The following is a 14,748-nucleotide window of genomic DNA, read 5'->3' as shown; positions in this document are numbered from 1 at the left end:
AACTCAATGCATAAACAAGTTACATCAGTTGTGTACACAATTATTTGCTCAAAACCTCTGTAAAGTGTGCAAAAAAAAAAAAAAATAGTGCGCTATTTTCAATACAACAAAATATATCAGTCAGCTTACAATACCTATTGACGGTATATTGTTTTTTATGGTATTCATAAATCATATTAACACGTACAACACGATGATGTTTATTATTTGTACATTATTAATCGTTTTAAGGTCAACTCCAGGTATGTATTATATTTCTTAGACGTCTACATAAGTTGTCCTCTTAAAATCTTAAGTGAAAAATCTGAACACACTTACGGAAATTATCGTAATTTACGGTCTTTGCTAAATGCTCACTAAAAGATGGCCTAATAAGTTTTTATTTATCTTTTCACAAACTTTCTTAGTGACCAGCTATGATGTCTAAGACAGATAAGCTCTACAAAAACTCGTTTGGGTGTTTCTCAACAAGTTTATCTGAAGGTTTTTAGGCTCTGTCCTTAATTTTATATTGCCCGTTAAAATTGTTCAATTATCTTACAATTATAAAACTTTACTGCACTAGTGCAAAACAATTATTATTATTATTTCATTAAAAATACTAAAATTTACCATTTAAAAAAACAAATGTTAAATCAAACCGATGGACGCTAATTCCTACTGTAAATAAACAATACAAATTCGTTTGTAAGAATTAATTTTATTTTTTAGCATTGTCTGATCCTACCGAGAATCCATCGTCTTCGGCCAATCCGGCCGGTTACGAGCAAATCGATCACACTCACTTCTTATCCAACGACATCAGTAATCTGTATTTAAATGAAAAGTATGTATTAAGATATTTTATAAGATTCCATTAGATGTAAAAGACTGGTGGTTTTCAATTATTAAGAACATTACATTTTATTTAGTATCAACCATTTAACATGTGTAAAGATTGGTACAATATTTATATATATATATTTATATATATAATAACAGTGTTGCCTACTACAACATGCCTTAAAAAAAATAAATTGAACTATTAAATAAAAATAATTCTTAAAAACAAAACATACTAATTGAAGAAAAAAAATTATAACATATAAAAAATAAAGCAATAAAAAAAAAAATATTAGGGACAAACAAGATAGAAATAAATAATACAGACATACAAATTATACAAATGATATGCAATTAACATAAATATATCTTAAATTTTACTATTTCCTACCATATCTATTTACTGGCTCATGCTGTTTAAGAATTATGGGAGAATTTAAATAATTTGTTTTCTTACCGCAATTTATTCTCATCTAAATTCATCATTATATTTCAATGTAAATTATAATAAGTTTTCTATTTCTCCTATACTATTTTCAGTTTTTAGCTTTATATCATAAAACCTTCTACAACATGGACTTTTTAAAAATCATTAGAAGTTTCTTTTTAAATTTTGATTAACTATCTTTCATCTACAGTTAATTCTCTTTAAATGATTACTAATGTAAAACCTTAAAAGTGTATTAAAACAACAAAGTTTAGAATTTCCTTCCTAGGGGAATCATTCAGGAAACTAAGTTGGCATCTAATGTTGGAAAATATTCGGCGTTAGATAATTTAATTTTGATGACTTTAAAAGTAGGAAGAATATAATGTGAATTTTTGAAGGCTTTTTCAATTTTTTTGGATCCAGAATTGTTATTCTTCTTAATTACAAGGACAATTGAATTAACTTATTCCGTAGGTGTCGTTACCTTTTTATACTACAGATTTACATATATTGTTTAGTTCTTTAATTAGTTGATTATATAAAGAAAAATATTTTTTTCTTGGAGCGTCTATTATATGTTGGTCACTGTGATCAATGCGTATATGACATTATATAGGAAAGCTGCCTAGGGCTTCAACAATATCACTAAACTTATTTTTAATGTTTTTATCAGTATCGTTAACACAATTAATTATTCTAATTTTCTTTAACTACTACATGTTAGTAGACCTAAAATTGTAGTGCAGTCATAATCCACTATAGAAAAAGCATAATCGTATAACAACATTTAAGTTTACAAGCATCAATAGAAAATTACTTTAGCATGTATACACATACATTTCACCATTAATTGTTTTTTTAGTAATTGATTCATTTTTTTTTTGTTTTGAACAATTATTTTTTGATGCTATGTTTAGTGATCACCTGGGCATCAGTGTCCAGCTGACCCCCTATAACAGTACTGTTAATAGATAAACGAACTTATTTTATAACCATGACGAATCTTACAGATTTTGATTTGAAAATTTTAGCGTTTATATTAAGCTACACTAGTTAAACTGAAATCTCTATTTTGTGGGTTGGTTGCTTTCTGCTTAACGCCATTCAATTTATAACATTATATCCTTAAAGCCGGATATTTTAATTTATGTTATAGTCCAAATCGTGTAAGATTATGATTATTATTATTTATTTTATTGAAATATCAGCTTAAAACTATTTAACTCTACAACTAGCAACTTGCTATGCACAAATATGAATATCAACATCAGCATCATTGAATGTACTTAATTAGCTATATCTGAAACATTCCCTTAAATAAGGATACAAAATGCATAAAATTTATCAGGATGTAGTATGTATAAAATATTTAAAAAACAAAAGCAGTTTATCTTCTTCTCTTCTTTTCGTGTCGGTCAATGGTAGAGTTTTAAATCCCCTTCTTCTCCCGGAAATCAGCAATTTTAATTGCATTGTCCTTTAATTGTTGTCCTTCAATTCCAATAAATATCTTTTTGTTTGCACGTTCCCGCATTCACAGTCCGCGACTGTGGTTAGGCCCCGTTTCCGCATACTTTCTTTAGTTCTTCCTACTTCCGAACGTATTCTGTTAATGGTCTTCCATGTGCACCAAGGTAAGTTGTATCCTGGGGGGAGGGATTCTGTCTGATGTCCCCATATTGTACTTTTGTCGTTATCGGTGACGCGTTCTTGCCACTTTTTTAGTCTTGTTACTGTTGGCATTTCTGTGATGGGTTCACTAGTTTTGATAACGGTTTTTTTTTATTTGAGTCGCCTATTAATTTGAACTTCACCAAACATGGATTGTCTGTGGTAATTTATCTGTTTCTTCCTCTCCACCATCGCTGCTACTTCTCTTCTTAAATCTGGAGGAGCAATCCCACTTAAAATCTGTATTTTTCCTACAGGCGTGGGTTTCAGACATCCAGTAATTATTCTATTTGTGTTATCAAAGGCAACGTCTACTTTTTTGGCGTGTGCTGAAAGCCGCCATACTGACCTGGCATACTCTCCGGCTGAATAACAAAGGGCTAGACCGGACATTCGAAGTCCCTTTGGACAAGCACCCCATTTTGTCCCTGCTAATTTTTGCTAATTTATTATTTCTTGTCGCAACTTTTTTCTCTGAATCTTCGCAATGTACATCCTATATGTTAGAGCACGGTCCAGTTTCACTCCTTGGGGTTGTCCACATGGTCTATTTTAACTCCTTGCCATTAAATGCAGTTTATAACTAAACATATTTTTGGAATTTCTCTGTATTATTTTTAATGATTTAATATTATACATAAATTGTTATTCATTTTTAGTACCTATTTATAAGTATATTACTATTATATTTTGATATATATATTTTAGGTTTTCGGATGTTGTTTTAGTTGTAGATAATAAACGATTCCACGCCCATCGTGTTGTGTTAGCCTCACGCAGTGATTATTTCAGGTAATAATATCTTATCTTTAAACATATTGTTCTCTTTTTTAACTGATTGTCAATTGTTCTAATAGTAATTTTTTTTATACGATTTACTATTTTTTAGAAATGCATATTTTTTAACTTTTATGGTTAGGTTAGGTTCAATAATTTTCTAATTAACCAACCTAAATGTTTTTGAAAAACAGCAGTATTGATTGCCTTAAGATTTTTTACTGTTTTGTAATCTATAATTGTTAGTTTTCTTGCTTGATATAAATTAATACTATGAACCATTACCACTTATACATATTTATGACAATATTAATATATTTTTGTAAAACAAGTAAACAAGTGATATAGTAATTATGCAAAATGATTGTATGACTTATTACATAGCTGTTCATTATAACCTAACATACTCAAACTAAACGAAAATAAATTGTGTAGCCCAAACAATGTGCCTTACTGGTTGTAGCACATATAATGCATTTTTTTAAGCTAATATTGAATACATTCTTTAGGGCATTACTGTATAACGGTCATATAGAAACTTATAATAAGGAGCTGCCAATAAAGGAAGGATCAGCAACATCATTTAAATTGCTTCTTAAGTATATTTATTTCGGTCGATTGAACTTAAGTATTCTAAAGGTAAATTATTATGTATTTAATAAGAAAACACATATATATTACAGAAAAGGATTTGTTAAATACACATAATACCATGTGTTTTTTCATTTATTAGAGTAATATCATTTTGGAATTATTAATTCTTTCGAATGTATGGCGTTTTGAAAACTTACAATTTTCACTGTCCGAGTACTTGTGTAATAACATCAATGTACACAATGTAAGTTCGTTGTTTTCTGTGGCACTTTTCTATCAACTCAAAGAACTCGAAGACGCATCAATCAATTTTATTGACATACACACTTTGGACGTATTGCAATCTAAAGATTCTCTCTCTTTGTCGGCTGTAATTATATTTAATAGTAAAAATCAACATTGCTCTTGTTAGCTAACTAGTTGTGACAGAAATGTTATTTTTTAGGAAGCATTGCAACTAATACTCAATCGTGACACGGCGTACGCTAACGAATTGGATATATTCCGTGCGGTTTGTCACTGGATCAAAAAGAACCAAGACCACCTAGCTCCTGACGATAAAATCAACATTTTATCTGCCGTCAGATATCAGCTTATGGATAAAGAAGAACTGTTTGAAGTTAGGGGATCTGAGCTGGTTCGTTCAGATAGAAATATTTTAGATGTCATAAAGAAGTCCCTCACACAAACATTAAATGATCGAGGACGATTAGGTATACTCAATGCAAATATAATATGTTAAGCGAACTATGTTAGTAACAACTACTTTATTCTTTAGAACCAAATGTGAATTTCGCTCAAGAAAATTCGATAGAGGTTTCTCAAATTGACGGTGGTACCATGATCATTTTGGATCATCCATCGAATATAAACTATATCGAAATGAATTTATGTGACGTATATTCATGGTGCGTTTTTATTTATCAATATTTCTAATCAAGTATAATTGTATTTGAATACAAATAAGGTTAAAATTTATTTTTTTACGAATTATTTTAATAGTCGTTATTAATAAATAGAAAAAATTGTTTGTGCACTGATCAATCAGTTATGACTTATAATAATTGTTTTAATCTTTTTTGCACAAAAATTATTATTTGCTTTTTTGACATCTTTATTGATAAAAAAAATACAAAGGTATTCATTTGATCGAATTCTTGTTATTTTAGCACTTACTCTTATTACATTGATGTATCAGTGGATAGGCTCGATTGGTTGCGTGTAATTAATCATTCAAATTATGATTGTCGGTCAATTCAACGTTTGTGGATTAACCGAATATATGTTCGGTACATCCGTGTTGTTGGCACCAAAAACACTAGTAATAAAACTTTTAAATTTTTAAAAGTCATGTACAATACGGACAAAATGCACTTGGTGGAAATCAAAAATGGATTAGTTGGTAAGGACAACACGAAAGTTACTCGTTCTTTGAATAATATAAATAAAAATGTTTTATCTAATTAACTGATTTTTACCTACTAGCTCCAAGGTTTAATGTTGCTTTATCATCTATGAATGCTACTTTAATCAAAGGAATTCCAAATTCTTATACCATAGAAAGGTCGACATGGCCCCAATGGGCTGAGAACAACATTTTAAATGATGAATATAAAAACTATGGATACTCCCAAAAGTATCGTGGATATACATTTCATTACCTGGAATCGGAGTGTATAGAGGTTCAACTCGCCCAACCGTATGTGCTAAGTTCAATGAGGTAATCGTTTACATAACATTTACCTTTTACTTTGATTTCTATTATTTAATTATAATATTATTTGTTCCTAAAATATATTCAAAAATAATTTTAGGTCAACTGTGGCAATAAGATTAAGATTATATTAGTATTGTCATTATTTATAGGATGCTGCTTTGGGACTACTATAGCCGAACCTACGGTTACACTGTTGAAGTTTCAGTCAATAATGTAGAATGGGACGTGATTGCAGATAAGTCTAATAAATCGGCACGTTCGTGGCAGTTGTTGCAATTTGATCAAAGGCCGGTAGCGTATATACGTATTACTGGCATTCGCACTTCAAATGATGACAGAGTAAAATAGTTAATCTAAGAGTGGTTCTTAAATATTTTTCAAAACATTTTTTTTTTTTGTAGTCTTTTAGAATTGTATATTTGGAGGCACCCGCTCAAGTATCGCTAGATTCTAAAATCACAAAACAGTGGCAGTCGATACGGCGGCTTTTGAGTCGGAAATAGCGCCACCATTCGCCTGAAGGCCAACTTCTATATGGAACTAATGGTATTTTTTACGTATTATTATTATAGGTTACTGTCAATTTTATTGCTTAATAAATATGTATATTCAATTTAATTATTACTGTTATTAGTTACTACTGCACAAAAAAATATATATAAATTAAATAATAAACAAGATATTCTATGTTGTAAGGTTGTCAATAGTTAAGGTGTCTACAGTTGGATGATCTAAACATGATGTAATACTTATGTACTCAATTTAAATACAAATAAATAATAATATATATATTCAAATTCATGTTTTTTATTCACTGAACAATTTTTTATAGTTATAACTTTTTTGACACATTTATTTATAAAAAAAAAAAACCGAAGATTTGACAGGTAAATCCGAATTGTTGGCACCCAAAATACTAGTAATAAGAATTTTAACGATTTTAAAGTACGGACAAAATGTAATTGGTGGAAATCAAAAACGGATTAGTGGGTAAGGACAACCCGTACTTATTCCTTAAATAATATTAAAAAAATATATTTGTCTACTCAATTAATTTTAAATCAATTAGCTCCAAAGTACAATGTTGCTTTAACATCTTTGGATGCAATTGAAGTCGAAAGAGAATCAAATAGTATACTGGTTAAACTCCCTTAACCGTATGTGTTTATTTCCATGAGGTAATCATTTACATAACATTTCACTTTTACTTTGGTTTTTATTATTTAATTATATTATTTGTGCCTGAAATAAAACTTAATATTATTAAAAAAAAAAAACATTTTGTTACCTCTGCCAATAGGATCAGGATTTTACTAGTTTTATAATTATTTATAGGATGCTGCTTAATCATGGCTATAGCCGAACCTGTGGGTATAATTTACAAGTTTCGGTCAATGATGATGATTGGGAAATAATTGTAGATACATCGATAAAGTCGGCACGATCGTGCCAGTTTTTGGAATTTGAACGCAGGCCGATAGTGTATAAACTTTTAACTGGCGTTCAAACATCAAAAAATGACGGAGTATAATAATTCATCTATGAGGTTTTCTTTTATTTCTTAAGAACTTTTTTTTGTTTAGATTTTGAATTGTGTATATTTGGGTACATCTATTTCACTAGATTCCGACGTCCAATCAAAACGGTGGCCTTTAATATTACGCCGTTTCGGTCTTTAATAACGCCGCCGTTTGCATGAAAGCCGACTTCTAAATGGAACTAATTGGGTTTTTTACATATCATTATAAGTAATTTTCATTTTTATCTAATATGTATAGATAAATGAAATTCCCTTTTCTTACTGTCCGAACTTTTTATTTGACTAGTTCACGTTAATCCTAGCTTAATAGATATAAAATACCTTAATAGGTATATATTTATATAAATAGGTAGATATAAGTATAACAATAATAAATTACTTAATTTTAACTCAATATTAATTTAGATAAGGATGTCCAATTAAATTTGTCATTGCTTTTTTTATGTTGGAGGGGCATAGGAATTGATACTAAACAATGTCTATACTTATAAATAAATTATAAAATCTAAATTTCTAATAAAGCTTACATATATGACCAAGTAGGTATATTATTAGACAAATTAAATAATGCTGTAATAGAAATGTACTCAAAACAATTTAATAATAATTAAGTTATAGTAATTTGAATGAATTTAAATTAAGTTTTATATAAATTTTAAGTTACTTAAACTACTACCCCATTAAACTAAGCATATACGGTTGTGTGAGTTAAATCAGTATACCACTGACCAGAGCCGTTGTGATGAATACCTGTAGTAGTAAAGATAATAGTTGGCTTTCAATAGAGCATTCTTACTTTTTAAAATCACAAAGGATTTGTTATGTCATAATTACTATATAACTGGCGGCACTTGGTATAAGGAAACAATATACCTTCTTGGAATAGCAAGTGGCAAATTGTTTTAAAGTCACCTATAGCATGACCGATGAAAAAGAAGAAAACGAGTACATATAAATAATCATTAAGGTGAAGTATTATATGTTTACAACAATAGTATTTTAGCTTAATTTTACATTTACACCTAGCGAACACGACTTATGCAGACATTTCTTTTCTCGATAAATTTTTTTTAAGACAAAAAACATAGTTCCCCTTTTTTGGGCCCCCGTGTTTTTGATTTTCTGAAAACCGATAGTTCTGTTTTATATACGACAATAGTGTTACATGAACTGAAAATACAATAATTAACGAGAATATTTTTTATTTTAAAGGTACCTTGCTTATAAATTTTGCTACTGCACGATCAAATTCATCGAGGCATCGCACAAAAAACGCACACCAGTTGTGTACATAATTGTTTCTTTTATAAACAACATCGCGTATGCTAAAAATTGTGTGGCTATTTTATTAAAACAATATTTTAAACTTGGTTTTCAATACCTACGGACATTGTATTATTTTTATAAGCGATTCTTATAGTATTCATTGATCGAATTAACACGTATAACACGATGGTGTTTATATTTTATTTTATTGTGCTCATCGTTTTAAGGTCAACTCCAGGTACGTTATATTATATTTCAGACGCGTCTACATAAATAATTGTCTCCTTATAATCGAAGCATATAATCTTAAGCGATATATTCTGAACCCGATTATGGTAACTATCGTAATCTACGGTATTTGCTATTTTCTCACTAAAAGATGGCCTAGTAAGATTTACTTATCCTTTCACAAAACCTCCTTGCTGACTAGTTATAATGACTAAGTTAAGCGCTATAAAGCTCTGGTGGAAGCTAATTTGATATGTTTAACAAATTTAACGGAAGGTTAGTTTGTAGTCGGTGCCCTTAATTTTATATTAATTGCTAAAAATGGTAAAAGATTTCACAATTATTATTAAACCGTACTGCAAATACGCAATTAAATTATTGTTATTTTTTCATTTGAAAAACAATATTTAAAAATAAATGAAAAATTGTTCAATTACTTTACAATTATAAAACTATGTTACACTCGTCCATCAAAACTACCATTATTATTTTTTTAAAAAACTAAAATACACAATTTTATAAATAAATATTAAATCAATTGGCTGGACGCTATCGCTTACTGTAAATAAACAATACAAAATCGTTTGTGAAAATAAATTTTATTTTTTAGCATTGTCTGTTCCTACCGAGAATCCATCGTCTTCGGCCGATCCGGCCGGTTACGAGCAAATCGATCACACTCACTTCTTATCCAACGACATTAGCAATCTGTATTTAAATGAAAAGTATGTATTATGACATTTTATAAGATTCCATTAGATGTAAAGGACTGGTGGTTTTTAATTATTAAGAATATTCAATTTTATTTAGTATTAAACACATAACCTGTGTAATGACCTGTACATATATATATATATATGTATAATAACAGTGTTGCCTACTATAACGTGCCCTTAAAAAAAAAAAAATGAACTAGAAAATAAAAATAATTCTTATAAACAAAACAAACATATTATAAAATATAAAATTGACACATAAAAAAAAAATAAGCAATAAAATTAAAAAATATTAGGGACAAACAAGATAGAAATAAATAATACAGACTTACAAATGATGAACAATTAACATAATACATCTTAAATTTTACTATTTTCTACCATGTCTATTTACTGGCTCTTGCTGTTTAAGAACTATGGAAGAATTTGAATAATTAATTTTCTTACTGCAATGTATTCTTATTTAAAGTCTTTATTATAATTTAATATGTTTTCTATTTTTCCTATAACAGATATAATGATAGATTCATTTTTTTATTGTTTTGAAAAATTATATTTTGATGCTATGTTTAGTGACCACCTGGGCATCAGTGTCCAGCTAACCCCCCATAACAGTACCGTTAATAGATAAATCAAGTTATTTTATAACCACGACGAATCTTACAGATTTTGACTTACAAATTTTAGCGTTTATATTAAGCTACACTAGTTAAACTAAAATCTCGATATTAGCTACGGATTATGACTATTAAAATTAACACCATTGATTATGCTTAAACAGCTATTGCTGAAACACTTCCTTCAATCAATAGAACAAATGCATATACTTTATCAGAATGTAATTTAAATATATAAAAAAGCAAAAGCAGTGTATGAATAAACTTTTTTTTGCAATTTTTTTGTATTATTTTTAAAGATTTAATATTATACATTAATTATTATTAATTTGTAGTATTTGTAAATTTTAATATATATTTTAGGTTTTCGGATGTTGTTTTAGTTGTAGATAATAAACGATTCCACGCCCATCGTGCTGTGTTAGCCTCACGCAGTGATTATTTCGGGTAATAATATCTTATCTTTTATCATATTGTTCTCTTTTTTAAGTGTTTGTCAATTGTTCTAATAGTAATGCAATATGATTGTATGACTTATTACATAGCTGTTCATTATAACCTAACATACTCAAACTAAACGAAAATAAATTGTGTAGCCCAAACAATGTGCCTTACAGGTTGTAGAACATATTATAATGCATTTTTTTATGCTTATATTGAATAAATTCTTTAGTGCATTACTGTATAACGGTCATATAGAAACTTATAATAAGGATGTGCCAATAAAGGAAGGATCACCAACATCATTTAAAGTGCTTCTTGAATATATATATTTTGGTCGAATAAACTTAAGCATTCTAAAAGTAACTTATAATTTATTAAATAAGAAAATAAATATATATTAGAGAAAAGGATTTGTTAAATACACATAATACCATGTGTTTTTTCATTTATTAGAGTAATATCATTTTGGAATTATTAATTCTTTCGAATGTATGGCGTTTTGAAAACTTACAATTTTCACTGTCCGAGTACTTGTGTAATAACATCGATGTACACATTGTAAGTTCGTTGTTTTCTGTGGCACTTTTCTATCAACTCAAAGAACTCGAAGACGCATCAATCAATTTTATTGACATACACACTTTGGACGTATTGCAATCTAAAGATTCTCTCTCTTTGTCGGCTGTAATTATATTTAATAGTAAAAATCAACATTGCTCTTGTTAGCTAACTAGTTATGACAGAAATGTTATTTTTTAGGAAGCATTGCAACTAATACTCAATCGTGACACGGCGTACGCTAACGAATTGGATATATTCCGTGCGGTTTGTCACTGGATCAAAAAGAACCAAGACAACCTAGCTCCTGACGATAAAATCAACATTTTATCTGCCGTCAGATATCAGCTTATGGATAAAGAAGAACTGTTTGAAGTTAGGGGATCTGAGCTGGTTCGTTCAGATAGAAATATTTTAGATGTCATAAAGAAGTCCCTCACACAAACATTAAATGATCGAGGACGATTAGGTATACTCAATGCAAATATAATATGTTAAGCGAACTATGTTAGTAACAACTACTTTATTCTTTAGAACCAAATGTGAATTTCGCTCAAGAAAATTCGATAGAGGTTTCTCAAATTGACGGTGGTACCATGATCATGTTGGATCATCCATCGAATATAAACTATATCGAAATGAATTTATGTGACGTATATTCATGGTGCGTTTTTATTTATCAATATTTCTAATCAAGTATAATTGTATTTGAATACAAATAAGGTTAAAATTTATTTTTTTACGAATTATTTTAATAGTTGTTATTAATAAATAGAAAAATTTGTTTATGCACTGATCAATCAGTTATGACTTATAATAATTGTTTTAATCTTTTTTGCACAAAAATTATTATTTGCTTTTTTGACATCTTTATTGATAAAAAAAATACAAAGGTATTCATTTGATCGAATTCTTGTTATTTTAGCACTTACTCTTATTACATTGATGTATCAGTGGATAGGCTCGATTGGTTGCGTGTAATTAATCATTCAAATTATGATTGTCGGTCAATTCAACGTTTGTGGATTAACCGAATATATGTTAAGTACATCCGTGTTGTTGGCACCAAAAATACTAGTAATAAAACTTTTAAATTTTTAAAAGTCATGTACAATACGGACAAAATGCACTTGGTGGAAATCAAAAATGGATTAGTTGGTAAGGACAACACGAAAGTTACTCGTTCTTTGAATAATATAAATAAAAATTATTTATCTAATTAACTGATTTTAACCTACTAGCTCCAAGGTTTAATGTTGCTTTATCATCTATGAATGCTACTTTAATCAAAGGAATTCCGAATTCTTATACCATACAAAGGTCGACATGGCCCCATTGGGCTAATAACAACATTTTAAATGATGAATATAAAAACTATGGATACTCCGCAAAGTATCGTGGATATACATTTCATTACCTGGAATCGGAGTGTATAGAGGTTCAACTCGCCCAACCGTATGTGCTAAGTTCAATGAGGTAATCGTTTACATAACATTTAACTTTTACTTTGATTTCTATTATTTAATTATATATATAATTTGTGCCTAAATTATATTCAAAAATAATTTTAGGTCAACTGTGGCAATAAGATTAAGATTATATTAGTATTGTCATTATTTATAGGATGCTGCTTTGGGACTACTATAGCCGAACCTACGGTTACACTGTTGAAGTTTCAGTGAATAATGTAGAATGGGACGTGATTGCAGATAAGTCTAATAAATCGGCACGATCTTGGCAGTTGTTGCAATTTGATCAAAGGCCGGTAGCGTATATACGTATTACTGGCATTCGCACTTCAAATGATGACAGAGTAAAATAGTTAATCTAAGAGTGGTTCTTAAATATTTTTTAAAACATTTTTTTTTTGTAGTCTTTTAGAATTGTATATTTGGAGGCACCCGCTCAAGTATCGCTAGATTCTAAAATCACAAAACAGTGGCAGTCGCTACGGCGGCTTTTGAGTAGGAAATAGCGCCACCATTCGCCAGAGGGCCAACTTCTATATGGAACTAATGGGGTGTTTTACATATTATTATTATGGGTTACTTTCAATTTTATTGCTTAATAATTATATATATATATTCAATTAAATTATTACTATTATTAGTTACTTATGCAAAAAAAGGATAAATAAAATAAGAAATAAGATATTTTATGTTGTAAGTTTGTCAATAGTTAAGGTGTCTACAGTTGGATGTCTAGTGTTGTTGTCCATTTGACCGCGTTATCAGTAGGTTCTTTGAGTTATTTTTAATGCATTGTAAGTATATATAACATTTAATGTAACGTTTACATACGAATATATACAGTTTTTTAAAACATAACAATATTAGCTCACGTTTGTCTGTAATTATACGTTTTATTTCTCCCAAACCACATTTGACGTTGTCGGTAGGAGAATGAAAAATTCAAAAATTTCGGATTATCTCTTCCCATAAGTGACAAAATTCGACAAGAAAGTTGGATACAAGTTCTGTTAGCAGACTCTTAGATCGGTTTTTTCACTGAATATTATACCCTGTTTTAAGGACTGAGCTAAATGTCATAGATAAGCATGTGTCACAATGTTTGGCGCAAAAAACGGATATCTCAAAAAAAAAAATCGATTTAATTTTCTTTAGGAATGTCTTTGAAAGTATTGATTTGGGGCATTTTGAGCAACCCCGTGTATTCCTCTGACTTGATGCCTTCAAACTTTCATCTTTTTAACTTTTCTGAAGACTCACATGGGAGGAAAACCATTTCCAACTTACAGAGTATGAATAAGAGGTCCTGAATTGGTAGAAGGAGATGGGGGGGGGGGTTATTTATCGACTAATTTATCGAGGTCTTACTATCGCCGGTGCTTGTTGTGTTCAAAAGAACTTCCACTACCACTTAGTAATGTCAACCTTGAAAAAACTCATTGCACACATGACCAGTTAGGTTTATTTTTAGACAAATTTAATACAGTGTTATACTTATGTAATCAATTAAAATTAAAATAAATAATAAAGCAAATAACTGTTCTGGATAAATACTGGATCAGCATAAATTTAATTTAATTAAATATAAGGTAATATTTACTTTACTGCGGTTGAAAAACACTGTTTTAGCAATTTCAAAGTTAACTCAACTACTATTAATACTAAATATAACTTAATAATTGTTTAAAAATCCCTAAAATCCAGCAGGGCTCAGTGAGTACAAAACGCGAATAAATGAAAATTTGAACTAAACGGTCTCGTTGATTATTACATTTGCGGTATACTTACACTACACGCAAACACTAAATTTGGTAAAGTTGTTATATGTTTATAAAAAAAGTATAGCAACTGAATTTCCTATTTTCCCCTAACGAAGACGTTTTTTGTAAACTTTATTTT

General features: G+C 29.2%; 1 protein-coding gene across 2 annotated transcripts in view; it reads left to right on the top strand.

The window, feature by feature from the left end:
• Positions 1-13,540, top strand: part of LOC126842364 (BTB/POZ domain-containing protein 9-like) — an 81,368-nt gene extending 67,828 nt beyond the window's left edge. The window contains exons 1-11 of one of the 2 annotated variants that reach the window (XM_050579302.1): positions 8,932-9,055; positions 9,656-9,770; positions 10,742-10,825; positions 11,052-11,181; positions 11,276-11,506; positions 11,582-11,849; positions 11,915-12,044; positions 12,306-12,538; positions 12,622-12,856; positions 13,004-13,193; positions 13,254-13,539. In XM_050579302.1, coding sequence (XP_050435259.1) covers positions 9,004-9,055; positions 9,656-9,770; positions 10,742-10,825; positions 11,052-11,181; positions 11,276-11,506; positions 11,582-11,849; positions 11,915-12,044; positions 12,306-12,538; positions 12,622-12,856; positions 13,004-13,193; positions 13,254-13,355 — 1,770 coding nt within the window. In that variant the 5' untranslated portion in view covers positions 8,932-9,003 and the 3' untranslated portion in view covers positions 13,356-13,539. Of the gene's footprint in view, positions 1-8,931; positions 9,056-9,655; positions 9,771-10,741; positions 10,826-11,051; positions 11,182-11,275; positions 11,507-11,581; positions 11,850-11,914; positions 12,045-12,305; positions 12,539-12,621; positions 12,857-13,003; positions 13,194-13,253 lie in introns of those variants that run through there. The other variant, XM_050579303.1, reaches the window with a different exon arrangement.
• Positions 13,541-14,748: the final 1,208 nt, after the last annotated feature.

Source organism: Adelges cooleyi, unplaced genomic scaffold (genome assembly GCF_023614345.1).
Source record: "Adelges cooleyi isolate 19-005CV unplaced genomic scaffold, UGA_ACOO_1.1 ACOO_flye_CR_arks_rails_tigmint_CR_PRNA_519, whole genome shotgun sequence".
Lineage (NCBI taxonomy): Eukaryota > Metazoa > Arthropoda > Insecta > Hemiptera > Adelgidae > Adelges > Adelges cooleyi.
Note: the sequence above shows the minus strand (reverse complement) of the source record. Positions and strands in the feature narration are given on the sequence as shown.